Genomic DNA, 19,445 nt, shown 5'->3' on the forward strand with positions numbered 1-19,445 from the left:
CTGTCAATCTTCCCAGGATAACTTGGACACAGTGCTCAAACAGTGGGACACACCAGTACCTGCTATCTTTTTAAAATCTGCCAGAAGGTGCTTGGGCAGTCTCAAAAGTATGTGATGCAGCCATTGACTTTAGTCAGGCCTAAGTCCCTCTCCACTTTACTCTAGATCTTTTCAGGATAAGTGTATTGTCTCTAGCAGCCAGGGCTGTGTTTTCCCCACATGATGGAAATTCAGTGCAGGGAACTCTGGGCAAGAGCCAGGTGAGCTGCCACCATAGCCAGCAGCAGCCCCCTCCAGCCGAGAGAGAAACCCCAGCTCCTGGAGGGGATACTGAGCAGGCATCTGGCTTGTGGCCTGGAAGGTGTCTCGAAGAGCATTAGCTTAGTAATGTATCTGCCAGCCCCTGCTGCAATGTTTAGACATATTAAATCAGTACGTGACTAATGAACAAGGCAATTTGCTTCAGGTGATTATTCACGTTGGTTGACAGATCAGGTAACTGCTTCTGCAGTCGCTACATTTCCCTAATTCATTTACACCCTCAGTTAAGCCTTAACTCTGTTCCAGATACCCCAGTTTCACCTATGGTTTAAATCCATCTCTGGAGGAGGTGTAGGTTAGGCTGGGCACTCTGCAGCAGAAACACTGACCTCAGGCTTTTCTAAGCCCAGCTGGAGACTCTGAGCCCAAACTAAAAGTAGAATTAAAAAAAAAAACACCTAACATATTCTAACACTGCTTCTGACCATTGCAAATGACACCGACAACTCTTCCAGCAGGCAGGGGTTTTTTTTAATTTTTTTAACTCAAACTGAGTAATTATGTCCTCTTGGTCTAAATTCCTCCAACAGTGTAATATTTATCTTCATTTGCTGTCCGAAACTGGTGAAAATGTGACTGGATGTCACACCAGGGCATGTAAATTGTGTGTTGGTGGAGGGGTTTGTAATCTCTATGTCTGTTGCAGCTTTATTTCCAGTCTGTAATGTCTGAATTTCTTCCACAAAACAAATCTGTACTTAAAGACAGTAGCCAGTACTTCACTCACTGAGGCCTTCTATGCCTCTGTCATCCTCAAAAAAGATTAAATACATTTAGTTTTAATATAGGAACTTTAACATTGGGCAGACTTGCAAAATAAGTTAAAGCACAGGTAAGATGGATAGATTTGTTTTAGCAGAACTTGATGAAATTCCACACAGGATACTTAAGAAGGCAGCCAAAGCAATCTCAAAGTACTAGCAATTCATCTTTGAGAAATGCTGTGGATGGGTGATGTCTCAAAGGATTAGAGGAGAGTAACCTTAATACCTGTTTTTAAAAGCAGATATAGGAGAGCTAAGAGAATTACACACAGCTGAGCTTCTGTAATCTAAAAGTCTTGATAAAAAAATAAAATTATAAGAGTCTATAAACACTTTGAGGATAATAAACTCATTAAAAAATGCCAACATGGATTTGTCAAGATTAAATCATGCCAAACCAATTTAATTTTCCGCCTTTGAAGCTCAGTCAGTGTAGCAGATAATGGAAAAGCAGTGCATGACTTCAGTCAGGCTTTTGATTCAGCCCTGTTCAAAAACATCAGTGGCAGCCTAGGGAATGACAGTCTAGACTGATGAAGTCCTCTTGGTGGATGCATCACCTGGTGAAAGACTGTTCCAAGGAATTAACAACAAACTGTATTAATAGCAACAGGTATTAACAGCAAAGAGTGCTTCAAGTTGGGAATTGCAGGGGTTTTTCCTGTGTATGTGTCTGTCCAATTAATTATGCAAATCTGATTAACAGCTTAGAAACATGGTTCCCAAACTGTGCTGCCGCTGTACTTCAGGATGATAGGCAACAGCGACTGCTTTCAGCTGCAGGTGAATACCTGAGCGACACAATCATAGAAGCACAGAATTGTTTTGGTTTGAAAAGACCTTTGAGACCATCCAGTCCAACCACTAACCTAGCACTGCAAAGTCCACCACTAAACCACATCCCTGAGCACCGCATCTACACATCTTTCAAATACTTCTAGGGATGGTGACTCAACCACTTCCCTGGGCAGCTTGTTCCAGTGCCTGACAACCTTTTTGGAGAATAAATTCTTAATATCCCATCTAAACTTCACCTGGTGTAACTTGAGGCCATTTCCTCTTGTCTTGTCAGCTATTGCTTGGGAGAAGATACCAACACCCACCTTTCTACAAGCACTTTTCTGGCAGTTGCAGAGAGAAATAAGGTCTCCCCTCAGCCTCCTTTTCTCCAGACTAAACAGCCCCAGTTCCCTCAGACACTCCTCGTAAGATTTGTGCTCTAGATCCTTAACCAGATTGGTTTCTCTTCTCTGGACTCTCTCTAGCACCTCACTGTCCTTATAGTGCTGAAGGGCTGACAGCTGAACACAGTATTCAAGGTGCAGCCTCACCAATGCTGAGTCCAGGGAACAATCACTTCCCCATTCCTGCTGGCCACGCTATTCCTGATACAAGCCAGAATGCTGTTGGCCTTCTTGGCCACCTGGGCACACTCCTGGCTCATGTTCAGCACAGCTTTTGACCAACATCCCCAAGTCCTCCACTGCTGAGAAGCTTTCCAGCCACTCCTTCCCAAGCCTGTGGTATGTCCAAAGGAGGGCAACTAGGCTGGTGAAGGGACCCTATGAGGAGAGGCTGAGGGAGCTGGGGGTGTTCAGCCTGGAGAAAAGGAGGCTCAGAGGAGACCTCATTGCTCTCTACAACTCCCTGAAAGGAGGGTGTAGCCAGGGGGGATTGGTCTCTTTTCCCAGGCAACTCTCAGCAAGACAAGAGGGCAGGGTCTCAAGTTGTGCCAGGGGAGGTTTAGGTTGGACATTAGAAAGAATTTCTTTACCGAGAGGGTGATCAGGCATTGAAATGGGCTGCCCTGGGAAGTAGTGGATTCTCCGTCCCTGGAGATATTTAAAAAGAGACTGGATGTGGCACTCAGTGCCATGGTCTGGTAACTGCAGCGGTAGTGGATCAAGGCTTGGACTTGATGATCTCTGAGGTCCCTTCCAACCCAGCCAATTCTATGATTCTATGATTCTAAGGGGTTGTTGTGACCCAAGTGCAGGACCTGGCACTTGGCTGTGTTGAATCTCATACAATTGACTTTGGCCCATTGATCCAGATCTTTGCACAGGAGTTGCCACTACTGAGGGCTTAGTTACCCTGTGGCTGAGGTAGATGCCTGTACACAGGAAATTTTTAGACCATACCCCAGTCTCACTGCCTGACTTCAGCCATGCAGGAGTTCCTTGAAGATCAGCAGATTAGCAGCACTTCAGCAAAGAAGCAGCAAATTTCCAAAAAGGTGAACAGAAACTTCCAACCAGAGCAGCCCTTAAGCATGTACAGCCAAGTATAGTACTTTGACAGTATTGGAAATTCTGAGTTTAAGTCCTCTGAGCTGAGAAAACCGAGTTCTGTGTCACTTCTCTTTTCTTCATTTAGTAGGAAAAAGCTGAGCTCAACCTGAGGTTGTGCTTTTGTGTAAAAAAGGTCCAGGTGTCCACTTACTCTGCTGAACTCCTTGCTGACAGTGTGCATTAGGCATGTAGTGAGCATGTGTGTGTGACTGCTTCCTGCTAGGATGTGCCAGGTGGGCTCACAGACAGCATAAATGCAGAGGCAGCAGATGACACAGCTCATAATTTGCAGCTGCAAAAGTCTGCAAGCCTTTGGATCTGTGTACAGCTGTTGATTTGCATCTTTTGATGCTCAGTGTTCTAAAAGCAATGCCTTCCTTTCTTTCATATGAACACTCCTCTTTTTTATTTGATCTTTTATATTTGTGGGCTGAAGAAAGTCTTAAGGAGAACAGGGAGAAGTGGATTTCAAGAAACTGTTCTAATTAGTAGTCACTATGCAATACATGGGATTGGGGATCAGCAGTCACAGCCCATCATCTCCAAGGCTGACTCAAATCCCTGCCAGTAGAATCATAGAATATCAGTTTGGAAGGGACCACAAGGATCATCTTGTCTAACCTTTCTTGGCAAAAATCATGTTTTAGACAAGATGGCCCAGCACCATGTCCAACTGAAACTTAAAAGTGTCCCATGTTGGAGAATTCACCATTTCCCTGGAGAGATTATTCCAGTGGCTGATTGTTCCTGTTACTTTTGTGTCCAAACAGATTATCCACAACAGCACCTGTACCTATTGCCCCTCATCTTTTTCCATATGGCTCCTTGGAAGAAAAGAGTATCCACCTTCTTTGTAACCACCCTTTAAACACTGGGACAGGAGGGACGAATTGTTTTTTCTTTTAACTATCTAATGACCACTTTCTGGTATGTGTGTATCATGGGTCACATACCAGTTTGGTGCCCACAACACAGTAGAGATTTACAAAGGTCCAGTGATCTTCCCTACCATCCTTTGATTTGTTATTTCAAACAAATATCACTGCAGCGGGGCAGGGAACACGTATTGTACTAAATGTGTCTGTTCTGTAGAGCCTCTGAGGCTCTCCAATCCAGCACACTAATGAAGCAGTAGCACCTTAGGAGTAAGCCCAAGGTCCTGCTGTAGGAAGGCTGTACATGGGGTTCTGCCACCATTAACTCTTCTTGGGTTCTTTTCTTGCAGGTGCCTTTCTCTAACTGCAGCAGGGACTGCCTCCCAGGCACCAGGAAGGGCATTATTGAGGGGGAGCCCACCTGCTGCTTCGAGTGTGTGGACTGCCCTGATGGGGAGTACAGTGATGAAACAGGTAATACCCACAGAGATGCACTGGGGGTAGCAGAGGACTATGCAAGTCCTCTAGGCATCACCTGCAGTTGTCCTGAAGTTACTTCCCTGCAGTGCTGAGCTCTTGCCAGGGAGCTTCACAGAAAGGCTGGAGGGACCTCTTCTGAAAAGGTTGCAAGAGCTGACTCTTGTAGACCTCAGGTCCTGCCTACTGCTAAGCCTGTCCCTTGTGCTCTGAGTTAGGAAAATTAAGGCAGAGAATTTGGAAATGAACATGCATGTAGGAAACCTCTCAGGCAGCCAAAGGCAAACTCCATTTCACTCTAGCAATAGCTTTTATTATGCCAAAAGCCTGGAGGAAGGAGACACTCCATACCTAATCCTAAATTCTGCAGTTATCTGTCTGCCTTCATCTTTTCCTCATGTTGTCAGGGTTTTATTCTTTACAAAGGAATAAATTCCATTCCTTTCCTGACTTTACAAGCAGAGACAAATATTTCCTTTTATGGGTTCATCATCCACAGCTTCTGTTGGGCACTGGCATTGCAAGAGACCAGAATATCTAGGTCCTAACAAACACCCATGGACATTTATTTTTTGTTGGTTTCAGTGGGAGCTTGGAAATTTCTGAATTTCCAACATCATTGGTACTCCTTAAGTGTTTGGCATCCCCAGGGTAATAAAAGCAAGTAAAACCTTTCAAAACAGCACTCAGTGTCTCCTCGTACCCTCTCTGGCAGTGCTACTCCCAGCACACACTGCAGACCTTGCCTGAGATGAAAACTTCAGAAAGCTGCACGTAAGACTGAACAACTGTTGTCCTTTGGCAGACTCTAATTTGCATCCCATCAGACATAAATGATGATTTTTTTTTCTAGTATTAGCATTTGGTACTACAGGATGCTTGGGAGCAGCATTATCAAATTAAATAAAAGCAATTCTGGTCTTGTGGGTCTTTTGTGTCTTTCACAGGATTTTGTGAGCTGTACCTTGGTGTCCTGGTGAAATTTATGGGGCTGAGGGAGTGACTGCTTTCTGACTCCACAGATTCTTGCTACTATTTCAGCTGACAATGATGTTCTTTATTTCCTGCACTTGCCAGTTTTATAGGCTTCACAGGCGCAGAGAGCAGTTTTACAACCAGTCTTAACCAGCTGAAGCAGTGATGCTAACAAAGGAGACAATCTTGTTGTGTCTTCTCCCAGCTGTTTGCTTCCACCCTAGGTCAGGGATCATTGCTGGTACTTGTGCAGCCATAGAGCAAATTGGATCAGGTCTCTGGTCTTCTTGAAAACAAACTCTTGGCAGACAGAGTGCCCAAGGAGAAGCTGTATGACCTCTGGTAGAAGGGGGGGGGGCAGGAATGAGCAGCCCGGGGGGAGGTGGAGGATGTGATTTACTCCAGAGGCAGCAGGGTCTTATGTCAGCTCAAGGCAGAGGTGAAAGCACATCTTTAGGGTGCAATGTTAAATACCTGTCCCTGTCTCTGGTAGAGGCTGTTGAGAAAAATAAAAACCATTGGCTGAACTGATGTAAATGAAGCTACCTGTGTCAATGGGAGCTTCTAACTGAGTTTTTGCATTGAGTGAAAGTTTTTCATAGGCATAGGTGAGGCAGCCAGTCATTTGGAATGCATTAACATATCAGGACATGGATGCTCCCTCCATCCAGCCCTCTAGAACAAGCTTGAAATCCTCTGCCCTCATTAGCTGGGCATTCCTGGCTTTCTCTTTAGCATTGAGTGATGCTCTAGGAGCTATGCTCTGAGTCTGCAAAGGTCAGAGGGAGGTTACTACTAAAGGAGGTTTCTGAATTCCCAGAACTCACAGCAGGCCACTGTCGTCCCACTGGGATTCTGAAGGCTGAGGTACGTTTTAACTTTTAACTCGCTGCTCTCAACCACTGCCATCAAGGAGTCAGGACCTTCTCCACTGGACCACATGACCCATTTTGGTCAAGAAGATCAGAAGCAACAGGTCCTTGCCTTTTGATCCTGGCAGTCATTGGAAATGTGTATTGGCATCCCACTAAGCACAACTAGTTTGATATAGAGGAAAGAGATGGAAGCATCAGTTTTCCCTTTGCAAGGATCAGTGTGACACTTTGTTGGGTGTAGGGAGAGTGATATCATTAAGACACATCTTCCCCTGATGTTCTAATGTGAAATGAGAGTGTGGTGGAAGACAAGGGCATTGCCTGCCCTCAGGGAAGAGAAATGCAAACACTTCTAAGACTCACCCTTTGGAATATGAAATAAGCTTTCAAAGCACTTAAGGAGTCAAGCACGTTTTTAATTTTCTCTGTAATAGAGACAGGCAGGATGTTTCAAATGATGATAAAAGGGTGAGAGGTATGAAGACAGACAGAAATAGATGATAAAAATGAAGGAACAAGAAAATGAGAGGGACAGAGCCTGTGTATCAGCTGATAGAAATCAAAGTTTTAGTAAGTAATGGATTCTGAAATCAAAAGTGCAGGGGCAGGACAATTTTTAAAGCTGAAACTAATAATGCTTTGTGTTTTGCTATACAGCCCATGGGAGACTGGCTGTTTCAATGTAAAATAGACTGAAACCCCAACATATGATTCTGGGAACCTTCAGGAACCTGCAGGCAACAACTCATGTACTTGGGGTGAAGGCCAGTGCATGGCTGCCATTTATGTCATCCCACATTTCAGCCTCTCATTCTGACAAACCTTCCCTCTCTCTGCCACTTCTTTTTCAGATGCAAGTGCCTGTGACAAGTGCCCTGAGGATTACTGGTCCAATGAGAACCACACGTCCTGCATCCCCAAACAGATAGAGTTTCTGTCCTGGACTGAGCCCTTTGGGATTGCTCTGACTCTCTTTGCTGTGCTGGGAATTTTCCTGACTTCCTTTGTCCTAGGAGTCTTCACCAAATTTCGCAACACACCCATCGTAAAGGCCACAAACCGGGAGCTGTCCTACCTCCTCCTTTTCTCTTTGCTCTGCTGCTTCTCCAGCTCATTGTTCTTCATTGGTGAGCCCCAGAACTGGACTTGCCGTCTGAGGCAGCCAGCTTTTGGTATCAGCTTTGTCCTCTGCATCTCCTGCATCCTGGTGAAAACCAACCGTGTCCTGCTTGTCTTTGAGGCAAAGATCCCCACAAGCCTCCACCGAAAGTGGTGGGGCCTGAACCTCCAGTTCCTCCTGGTCTTTCTGTGTACATTCGTGCAGATTGTCATCTGTGTGATTTGGCTTTACACAGCCCCACCATCCAGTTACCGAAACCATGAACTGGAGGATGAGATCATCTTCATCACCTGCCACGAAGGTTCCCTGATGGCCCTTGGCTTCCTCATTGGCTACACTTGCCTTCTGGCAGCCATCTGCTTTTTCTTTGCTTTCAAGTCCCGAAAGCTGCCTGAGAACTTTAATGAGGCCAAGTTCATCACCTTCAGCATGCTGATCTTCTTCATCGTCTGGATCTCCTTCATCCCAGCTTACGCCAGCACATATGGCAAGTTCGTCTCTGCTGTGGAGGTGATTGCAATACTGGCTGCCAGTTTCGGGCTTCTGGCCTGCATCTTCTTCAACAAAGTCTACATCATTCTCTTCAAACCCTCCCGCAACACAATCGAGGAGGTGCGCTGCAGCACAGCTGCCCATGCTTTCAAGGTGGCTGCCAGGGCCACGCTGAGGCGGAGCAACGTGTCCCGCAAGCGCTCCAACAGCCTGGGGGGCTCCACCGGCTCTACTCCCTCCTCCTCCATCAGCAGCAAGAGCAACCACGAAGACCCTTTTCCCCTACCAGCCTCCGCCGAGCGTCAGCGTCAGCAGCAGCGTGGGTGCAAGCAGAAAGTCAGCTTTGGGAGCGGCACGGTCACCCTGTCCCTGAGCTTTGAGGAACCACAGAAGAACGCCATGGCCAACAGGAACACCAAGCGCAGGAACTCTCTGGAGGCTCAGAACAGCGACGAGAGCCTGATGAGGCACCGGGCCCTGCTACCCTGCAGAACACTGAGCCCTCAGCACTGAGGCCAGCTTCCAGGCAGCTTCCAGCCCGGACACCAGCTCGCAGGAGTCAGTGGTGGGAGATGCCAAAGAAGAGGTACCGAGCCCTGAGGCGGAGCCTTCCCTGCCGTCAGCTAACTCCCGAAATTTTATAGGCACTGGAGGTGGCTCTGTCACAGAGAACACAGTACATTCCTAACGAAAGAAGATCGTGAGAAGCACACCAGCCCCCAAGAGGAACTTGCTCGTCTCTTGCTTCTGAACAGGAAAGACAACAAAGACACCCTCCTGTGACACAGCCCCACTACACCTTACTGTTAGTGCCAGCAGGGTAACACATGTACCTCCAGAGGAAGGACTGTGTCTGGGGAGCCTTGGGCTGAATTTGCATTCCCCTTTTCAAAACCAGGACATCTCAGAAGGACAAGCGAAGATCACCTCTGGTGGGGCTTAAGCAGAAGTCTGCATGCTGCCTTGCCTCTGTAAGCTTTTTCTGCCAGACTGCGACTCAGCTGGCTATGGGAGGCACCAGGCAATTCCACTATACTCTGCTTTTACATTTATGTATAATATTCCTCTTTTCCCACTATGTATAATATGCCCTCTTTATCCAGTATATGTGATCTGTAACCATGTGCATCAGGACCCTCAGCACTACAAACGCAAGATACACGGTTTCACTTGGGGAGAGCACGATCAAGGGGAAAATAAAACAAGCCCCCAATATCCTGCGTGCTGTGTACAGCCAAGGGTGTTAACATGTAAAGTATTTAATGTGACAGAGCGCCCTGCTATTTATATTTAGTAATGTCCCAACCTCTCCTTTCTGCCCAGCGGGAAGTACTGGACAATACTCTTCGTAGACTCCATTGCACTAGACCAAACTACTAGGTTCCTACTGGTTTCCTCCAGCTGAGGTAGCTTTACCTCCAGCCTGCCTGCTTTGGGGGAGGGGGAGAACACCTTGTAAATCCTCCCCCTGAGAACGTTGTGAGAGCACAATGAGATGTATCCATGATTGATTATGTCGCTAGTAGTTGTATGATTAACAAAGTGTTGCTGCTGTAATATTCCACATGGCATACATGGCTAACTCCTTCATACCATAGTCAGTGTTGTGCTTTGCCATATTAACCTGCCTTACACCTACACAGAGCACTGTGCTAGTCGTGACAATGCTGGTGGGTCTGACACAAAGCAAATGAAACAAGGTGGAATGGAGGAGTTAGGGATAGAGAAATGGCCCCTAGATGAGGTAATGCGACAGCAGGAGTGGGTATCTGAAGTGTGTGTGCTGGTAGATGACTGGATGAGGAAGACATACAGGCCTGGACTCTGAGACACACAAAGAGACAAATGGGTGAAATGGCTATGTTTTGGCTCCTGTAGGCACCTACAAGGTTATTTCCTTCCTGACCCATCCTGAAGAGGGCACTTAGCACAAGAAGGGTGGACTGCACCTAATAAAAACCAGTAAGGACTTTAGCAGAGAGCACAGCACAACTTCATTACTCTTGACACTCTTCTCACTCCCCCAGAAGCAGACATGAGTGCTCCTGGTTTTGCAAGGTATGCCTGGTTCTTCTCCATCCATGCTAGAAAGGTTGCAAGAGTCTCATTAGAAGAGCCATTTTTTGCAGCCTGATGAAAGAAACCCCCCAACAGCCTGGCAGGAGGGCTGGGGTTGCATTGCAGAATTTAGTTCCTTGTTCCCGGATCCCATGTACCTACCAGGACTAACATCTGGCCTGAAGATGTCAGATCCCCCTCCCATATCAAGCAAGAAGGTGGGCTAAGCCACCATGGAAAGGTAGACAGGCCTGCAGCTTAGTGCAAGCAGAGATGAAAGGACTGGGTGAATGGGAAAATACCACAATTCTCTTGTTACTGTTTTTGCTTGGTTGTTCTTTTGCCAGGGCAGGCAAATAAAACTTACAGGTGACATTAGTGCATAAAAACTTTGTCTTGACACCTCCACTTGTTGCTGATGAAAAAGGATTTTTGGCTTAGGACTGCAACGTGAAAGTCCACAACACCAAAGAGCATGCTATTGAGACAAGTTTTTTAAACCCCTCTGTTTATCTCTTAAATTCACCTCAGAGTGGGCTCAAATTTTAAATACACCATGTTAGAGAGAACCCAACTTTAAGGCGTGCAAATTGCAATATTTATTTAATGTTATGGCACAACAGGTGAAAAGAAAAGAAAAAAGAAAAAAAAGAAAAGAAAAAAAAAGTGTTTGAAAATACAAATCATGGCAGCCACATTTTTGGCAACCATGTTCTACCCCTTGACTCAATGAGAGTTATTTGCTGCTGCTGAGAAAAACAGGTCTCTTTCCCCAGGCTGTGACCTCAGGGCTAAGTTTAAGGTATGGAACTGAGACCTATGGTCTTCTAAGTCTAAATGCATGAATGAAGATGGGCACTAGATGGCAGAAAGGGCTAAAAAAAAAAAAAAAATTACTTTGCTCATGGCCCACACTTCTAAGAATTTCAGTAGCCAAGTATTTGTAGTGCTAGTGAATCATTCCTCCAGGCCCAAAGCAGTACAGTAGCCCCTGAAATGAAGCTGGCAGCACTGAAAGCATAGAAGTGTGTAATGAATAAAACAAAGTTACACAGAATACCAACTGAAGCCTGTGCATGAAAACACACACTGTGAGAAATAGTCACCATCTGCTAGTTTGTTTGGAGAACAATGTTCACTAGCTATACACAGTAGATAATGTTGACATTTGGGTGTTTTTCATTCTTTGGGTGATTTTCAATCTTTAGGTGTTTTTTAATCTTTACTTTAAAGGAGTTTGTACTCTGGCACATACTTCAACAGCTGCTATAATTTCATAGTGACAGGTCAGCCATGTTTGCTGGGGAACTCCCATCCATCCTCACTGCATGCATACCCTGAGCTCTAAACCTCAAGTGAGCCACTGAGGCAGCCTCTTCTAGTGACACACATGCTAGATGCAAGGGAAGTTCAGGAAAAAAAGGACCCCCTTCGTGAAGGTGATTTGCAGCCAAGCCCTTTTCCCCACGCACAGAGGAGGGTATATATTCTCATCCTGCCAAGCTCAGGAGAAGAGGCATTTTGCCCAGACACCTGTACAAAAGCCTGTCTGTGTGTCACACAGGTTGATACTGATAAAGCCAAGTTGAGTAACATCCTCCTGTTGAAAGGTCAAGACTGAGAACTTCCACTGGTATGTCCCACCAGAAGTTGCCCACAGAAATGGCTACTGCAGTCCTTTGTGACTCAAAAACCTCCCAGAAAAGCATGTGCCAGTCTGGTGTTTCTTGAACCACCCAGTAGAGAAGTGGCAGCAGGGGCTGAAGCAAAGATTATTTCAGCTCTGTGGTGGGATTTCAGTGGACAAACTTGGATGATGGGCAGGGAACCATCACAGTGAGGGAGCCCAATTCTTCACTCCCACTCTGCTTACTGACACAGCAGAGCTCTGCATGCCCAAAGCCTCAGCAGTCACAGAGGAGAGAAATGAAACCAGGGGAAAGAAATCCTTCTTCCCCACTGTTTCATGCTTCTCACCAGATTGTCCTCCCTACCAGTGCGGGAGGTCCATTCAGAGTGCAATACCTGCTGCTGTTATATTTAGGGTTGTATTTACCAAGCATAGCACAGAATGCAGGGAATGCAGGGGAAAAAATCGCTGATGTTGTTTTGTTTTGGTTTCTTTTTTTCCCAGGGGAATGTGGATATTCAAATTGGGGGAAATTTAGCTAAAGATCTAAGACTGAAGTGTCACCAGGGCTTTTCTCAAAGGCCACATAATTCAGCACAGCCTTTGTTTGCTGGCGGGGGAACAGCAAAATCAGCCTGAGAGAGGGTAAAATGAACACAGCAAAGGAGGGAGTTCTGGCTAGACAAACTTTCCCACCCTGCTAAAGAGAACATGGCACGTCAATGACACACTGGGAAAAAAATAAAAATAAAAATAAAAAAAAAATCTGCAGCTTAGGGCAGCCCTGTCCCCCCACGGAGCTGTCACAGCGGTGTCACCGGCCGAGGACTGTCTGCAGACCTTCTGCGAATCATTCTGCAGGCAGCTTTTACCGTACGTCTGATTTTTAGGTTCTTTTCTTCCATCACCTAGCAGGCTACAGGACGGGAAGCCTCCTGCCAGCCCCGGAGAGAGCCGCTCCCACTGCTCTCTACTTGAATTTCCCCGGCTCAGCCAAGGCCCTGGGCAGGCGCTGTCCCGGCGGCACTGAGGGGACCGCTCGGTCACTTCCCCCCCCCCTTCTGCCTCACAGCCCCAAAGACCCTGACACAGGGTTGACGGTTTGAGCCGCCGCGCTGGGAGCCGGCACCGTCCCAGCACCGCCCCCGGTGCCGCCCGGCTGAGGTCCCGCCCCACGGACAGGCCGGGCTCCGCCGGAGCGTCAGGAGCGGCGCGGCGAGGAGGGGAAAGCGGCAGCTGCCACCATGTTGTGCGGGGGAGTCGGCGCCACCCAGCCCGCCACCGGCGAGACGCAGAAGATCGTGGACGAGGTGAGGGAGCCGCGCTGCGGAAGGGACCCCTGGGCCCGGCAGCGGGTCGGTCTCCTGGGCTTCTCCCGCCGGGCCTGGTGGCGGTGTGAGCCGGGAGGATGGGGCTGGAAGCCGCAGGCTCTCCCTGCGGCCTGCCCGCCGCGGGAACGCATCCATAGTCGGCGGGTTTGACTGCACGGGTCGGATCCCGGTTCAGTTCCCAGCCGGGTCCCGGCTCGGTGCAGGGTGTGGCAGCGGCCCAGGTGTAGTTCGGGCATCGCTCCTCACCGCGGAACGCGGAGCCGCCTTTCCTTTCTCCTTTCCCCCCCTCAGCTGAGAAGGGGGAGGAAACGCAGTGAGCCGACGGCCTGAGCCTGCTTGTCCTTGCGTCGTTTGATTGACTCCGGGCAGAGCAGGTCCGGGAAGTTAAGAGGACATTTGCGAGGGGATTTTCGAGAGGAACCGTAGCCGGCATTGAGTGCTCAGGGGGAGCTGAGGTGCTCCCGGCTCCCGCCCTGGCGGTGGAGGTGAGGTGCGATGAACCAGGGTCCCCGCAGCCCTGCCAGGTACATCCTAGCTCTGAAATCTCGATCCTAAGTCTGAGGAAGGAGCTCGGGATGTTCTTGCAAAGTCAAGATCTTGTGGCTAGTGTTTGCTTCGTTTTGAAAATAATAATAAATAAGAAAATTTCTCTCCTGCTGCTCCCCAAAGCAGAATTCAACTTTGGCCACTGCCAGCTCCCAGTCCTGATTCTCCTTACAGAAACTTAAATTACTGCCCATGTTAATGGAGCACATGCTCTTGCTCTAAAAATGCCAAAGTATAACTAAGTTCTTTCAAAGCACGCAGTCCTGCTTTTAGTTATGGGAACTCAGTTTCCTTCTACTTTCTGGTTCTGTCAGCTAGGGTGTCTCAAGCCAGTGGAAAAAGATGAAGAGCTGCAGCTGCTTATGTTCTTTTGCCATTGTCCAGATTTATACCCCAGGCTGCCACAGTTCCTAAAACACATACGGAGCACCCAACAGCACAACAGTCATTGAAACTGAAACTGAGCTTGTAAAATCTGACAATTTTGCGTTTCAAAAAAAAATTTGCATTGCCTTAGTGCTAACTTGAGTTTCGAGTAATGAGTACATTACTGAAAACTTCTGGGAGAGTTACAGTTATTTTTTTTTTACCTGGAAAGACCTTCATGTCATGTTAAAAATGATGTGAGTATGCTGTTAATTCTGCACATGGCCTAAAAATCAGGTTTGTTTCAAATCCTGAATTTTCATTCTGTGGCAGGTTGCACTGGTTTGGTAGTCCAAGTACAAGATGAAGATTAAAAAGAAAACCCATCTGGATTTAGACCTGAATGGAATTAATCAAACATCTGGCATTTTAATTATAATCACCTAAGTATTTCAGAGCTTCTTCAGCTTGTTTTGGCTGCCAGCTTAAATTACTTTATTTAATGAAATATTCATGGGAAAACCCCAAAATAAAATTTGCCCATGCAGTCTTATCCACATCTGGATACAGACTGTGAATGAAACATTAGTTTTCTTAAATCAAAGTAAACTTCTAAAATGACTTTATTTTCTTAAATCAAATCTGTTGAAGATTTGTTAGAGCCTGCATGTTGCCAGCATGCCATAACTGCATCTTCTGTTCCTGCTTTTCCAGTTCTTGCCTCCATTGTATTGTTTTGTAAGAATCATGGCTCTGGCCAAACACTGGTCAGGTTCGTGGCCCTGGCTGCTCGCCCAGAGCAGGTACAGTGTGAGGCAGAGCAGGACAGCTTCCCTCTGACAGTGTCTGGATTAGGAAGTCCCTTGCCCTCTCTATGGCAGGGATTTCCACCCTGGTCTGCTCATCCTGTGGCTTCTCAGGGGCAACTGTGGCAGAGGTTACTCCAGGGTGATCTTGAACCATCTGCTTTTTGTAACTGCTCTGGGAGTACACAAACTGGCTGTACAGAAGAGTGCTGAGCTTTCAGGGCATGATAATTTTCAGCCTTGTGATTGAATCACAGGTTGGGGAGGGACTGCTGCACTTCCTGACAAGCACAGGGTTAGCAGCACCAGGCTGCTGAGATCTTTATCCACTCAGGTCTTGAAAACCTCTGAGGATGGAAACCACTCAGCTTTTCTGGGGTGCCTGATGCTCTGATGGAGTGTCCTCAAGGGAAAAGATTTTCCTTACCTCCAGTTTGACACTCCAGTTTCCATTTATGACCACTGGGCTTCATTTTCTTCCCCTCAATAAAGAGCCTGATTTCTTGTAGGTACTAGAAAGCTTTTCTTAAAGCCTTCTCTTCTCCAGGCTGAGCAAGCTAATTTTCTTCCTCTCCTCCCAGCACAAGTGCTCCAGCGCTCTGACCTCATGCTGCTCCCTACACTTTATTGACATCTTTCTTGTACTGGGGGCCCAAAACTGGACACAGTATTTCAGATGTTTTCTTACCAAGTGCCAAGCAAAGAGCAATAGCTGCTTGCTTCTCCCTTCCCAAAACTGGACACAGTATTTCAGATATTTTCTTACCAAGTGCTTAAGCAAATTTGCTTCTCCCTTCTGGATAGGTTCCTGCAGCAGCCCAGAATGCTGTGACCTACCAGGGCACAGCACTCACTTCCATTTAGTGCAATCTGCCAGGATGCCCTGGATCTAGGCTGAGATGATAAGCTAGCAAGGTGGGCTGATAAAAGGTCTTTGAGAGAGTATTTCTCTCCATAGGGAACCAGGATGCCTGTTTGTCACATGCTGGGGTGAGTCATTGCCACAGAAACACCCTAACAAGGCTGCAGCCGCATGTGACTCTGAGCTGTCTGCAGAGTTCACTGAGCCCAGTGTTCAGCTTTCTGCTGGAAATACAAAATGTGCTGATCCAGGGTGATTTTGAGAACTAAGAAACCAACCTTGCACAGCACCAGAGGTTGCTAAAAGAGTGTGGGACAGGATAGTGTTAGTGGGATGCTTACGACTGCCGTCTTCCCTGCTGCTTTAAGTTTCTCATAGCAGCTCTGGTGATGCAGACCGAAACCACCTGCTCTGTCCTCTTGACTCAGGAGAAGGGGAGGAGAGAGAACTGAATCACTGCACTTTCTAGGGCTGTGTCCCTCCTTGCATCCTTGAATGCAAAGTTGTCGTGTGCACTGTCAGATTTCCATATGACAGAAAACATAGGTACAAAAGCATCCAAATATCATTATCTTACTTGTGACATACTGCTCACTGCCTGGAAGCACAGAGGTATGACCTCTGGGAGATGTGCAGTGTTGGTCATGGCTCTCAGGGACAGGATGGTCACTTACCAGCTCTCTTGGAAAGGCTCCAGCATTTGGTCTTGAACCTTCTCAGTGCTGGAGAGGTGGGTGGGACAACATTCCCTCTTGTAAGAACTGTTTCTGTTCCTACTTCACCTACAGCACCTGAGCACTGGCAGACTGACACTTACTTTCCCCCCAGGGAAGGAGGTGAGATTCGGGTAGAATAGCAAATGTATTCATTCCCCTTGAATTTTGGAAGGAGAGGAGCAAAATACACCATAAAGCTGGAAAACCTACTATCTGTGGATGCTGGAGGGAGGGCTACGTAATGATGCAGGAGGAAAGGCCCAGATGGAACTGTGCTTGGAAGAAAGGACTCCAAGACTAATTTGTCTTGCCTTTGTAAACAAAGCCTGAAATCTTCTGCTTTCCTGAACAAGAATTTTGCTGTACAGCCAGGATGTTCTAAGGAGCCAAGTGTGGGAGATACAAGACCTGTAACTCATATGAGTTTAAGCATCCTGCTGGGGTATTGGACAAGTTACTTGACTTCTTGCTTTTACACTCTGGAAACTGAGATGATAACTCAAAAGCTTTATGGTTCAATTATTTTTTGGAAAATATTTGCAATTTGAAAACATAGATTCCAGGAAATACATACACATAGGAAGAACTGCCAAGTAGGTGTTGCAGAACCTCTGGCTTGGGTGGTTTGCTTTCTAAGTCAGATTTTTGGGTGGCTGTCTGTTTGGTGATGCTGGGTCAGCAGTAAATTGTTCTGAATTTGAAAAGGGAGCAAATACTGAAGGCATACCTTTTCTTGTTGCAGTAATGATGTATATTAAAACCTTCTCTTTATAAAGGCCTTTAATCTTGGGCATGTAGCTACAGAACCCCTTCCCATTTGTTGTTGGATATACAAGACAGAAGGGAAGCTGAGACATCAACAGAGGAAGTAATTTGTCAAAATAAATCTTCTGGAATACCCACACAGTTCTCTGTTGGAGGCTTCAGACTTGGTCTCAGTCTGTGGTGACTGAGTCACATCTCTGCCTGACTAGATTTCTGGTCCTGTTTCAACACAAAATCTCACATTGTTGATTTTGGTATTTTAATTACTTGGAACTCCATGTCTAAGAATTTAGCTGCTGTGACCTAAAGGGTGCTGAGGCATATTAGTATAGTGGATCTTAAGTCCTAAATATTTGAATCTTGCATCAGTCTTAAAAAACTTATCTATCTTTTCCTTTAGGTGAAAAATCAGCTAGAAGAAAAAGTAGGGAAGACTTTTGATGTCTTCACTGCAGTGGAGTTTAAAACTCAGCTGGTTGCTGGAACAAACTACTTCATCAAGGTAGAGGACATGGTGCAATGTTTTTTATGTGTGTTTTTTTTTTTTAAACTAATGTGTTCAATATTTGGATGGTGTTTTTTTCTTTACCTTTCTAGAGAGGGGTGTTCATGATTTTGCCTTCATAAGATAAAAAATTCTGTACATTAAAAAAAAAACCACCACCCTCTCCTAACCTCATCTTTCCCCCCCAGCTGATCTCCCTGTCTGTATATGAGTATAAGAGTACTTCTCTGTTTTCATAGTGATACTTACTTTTCTGTCAGTTTGTGAAACTGGGTTTTGGGGATAACTGCACATCCTTTATGTTGAGCACTAACATAGCATTAAGTCTGATGCTGGAAAGATACAGTGAGGCATCAAACCTGATCTGTGATGTCTGTGATGCCACACACAAGCCCAGTCAGCTGTGATCAAAGCATCAAAGTGCTGCTTCTACCAGATAAGACTAGAACATTTTGCCTGTATTTAATATATTAATTACTTCTCTGCAACTCTTATTCCCTACCTGTGCATTCCCTATCTCCAGCACAGGGAGGATTAACAAGTGTAGAAGAATTAGGTGGTACTTCCACAAAGCCATGACACCCAGGCTGGTTTAAAACAAGCCAACACCTTCTGAGGCGATGCTCTTTCTTACCACCTCTACTGCTTCATCCTCAAAACACAGCAGTCTACCCCATCCCTCCTGCTGAAGGCTGCTGTTACTCCACAGAACTGAGTGGTTGCTGTGCTTTGCAGGTCCATGTTGGCAATGATGAGTTCATGCACCTGAGGGTGTTCAGGAGCCTTCCTCACGAGAACAAGCCACTGAGTCTCCACAGTTACCAGAGCAGCAAGGCCAAGCACGATGAACTGACTTATTTCTAGCAAGCTTATCTATGCACTTTCCTACTGATTTCTTATGTGTGTTTTCTATAGGCTGCAATATGTTGATTCCTGTGCCAACAAAAGAGTGTCTTTTTTTAAACGTAATGCTGGAAAAAATCAGTTTCTTTTATGCCATTCCCTTTCTGTGCAATATCTAAAACTGAAAGCTGCACAGCTCTCCTTTCACCTACACTAACTCAAACCAAGTATTCAACTGAAATACTTGGCTGAGTCCTGATTGTGGATTTTCTTGGTCTGGAAATTGAAAGGGGAGTGACACATGTATTCACCACAGGAAGCACGAGGAAAACCAGAATTGTTTCTGTGATGTTTGCAATTTTGAATATACCTGTAGATTTAAAATACACTATGTATTTTATTGGTAAAGACCTGAAGAGAGGCTTGAATTGAAGCAATTTTGAAAACAAGAGAAAGCGGAGAATTATAATCTTTTGATTCCCATTATGATCAAGCATTCCCATTATAATCATGTTTATCTTCTTGCAGCAGAAGGCTATAACGTCCAGCAGAGGGTGTATGACTTCAAAAAAACACAACTTGCTTCTTTTTCAGTTCTAAGAAAAAGTCCTGAAAAAGAACTTGAGCCGGACAGGCATTTCTGCATTAGTAACAATAAATATTTCTTTTGAAATGAGATGGCATATTTGACTGTTTTTTCACTACTCTCTTTACTGTTTTTCAGTATTGGTTATTATCTTGCTCAGGTTTTTCCATGGGATGTTTTCCATATTTCAGGCAACCTTATGTATTCTGTGTTTTAATTAGAAATACTTTATTTTAATTTG

The 19,445-nt window shown here is 46.0% G+C and overlaps 2 protein-coding genes across 2 annotated transcripts in view; both read left to right on the forward strand.

Moving 5' to 3' along the window:
• The window catches only part of CASR (calcium sensing receptor), a 40,339-nt gene extending 31,435 nt beyond the window's left edge, over nucleotides 1–8,904 (forward strand). Inside the window, 3 exon segments of the mRNA XM_030460567.1 lie at nucleotides 4,602–4,725; nucleotides 7,430–8,689; nucleotides 8,721–8,904. Coding sequence (XP_030316427.1) covers nucleotides 4,602–4,725; nucleotides 7,430–8,689; nucleotides 8,721–8,878 — 1,542 coding nt within the window. The 3' untranslated portion in view covers nucleotides 8,879–8,904.
• A 4,128-nt stretch (nucleotides 8,905–13,032) lies between these two features.
• On the forward strand, nucleotides 13,033–19,183 carry CSTA (cystatin A). The gene is made up of 3 exons (XM_030469127.1): nucleotides 13,033–13,188; nucleotides 17,671–17,772; nucleotides 18,511–19,183. Exons 1-3 carry the CDS (start codon nucleotides 13,123–13,125, stop codon nucleotides 18,637–18,639), a joined length of 297 nt encoding a protein of 98 aa, XP_030324987.1. The 5' UTR covers nucleotides 13,033–13,122; the 3' UTR covers nucleotides 18,640–19,183.
• Nucleotides 19,184–19,445: the final 262 nt, after the last annotated feature.

This window comes from Calypte anna, chromosome 1, assembly GCF_003957555.1.
Source record: "Calypte anna isolate BGI_N300 chromosome 1, bCalAnn1_v1.p, whole genome shotgun sequence".
Taxonomy (NCBI): Eukaryota; Metazoa; Chordata; class Aves; order Apodiformes; family Trochilidae; genus Calypte; species Calypte anna.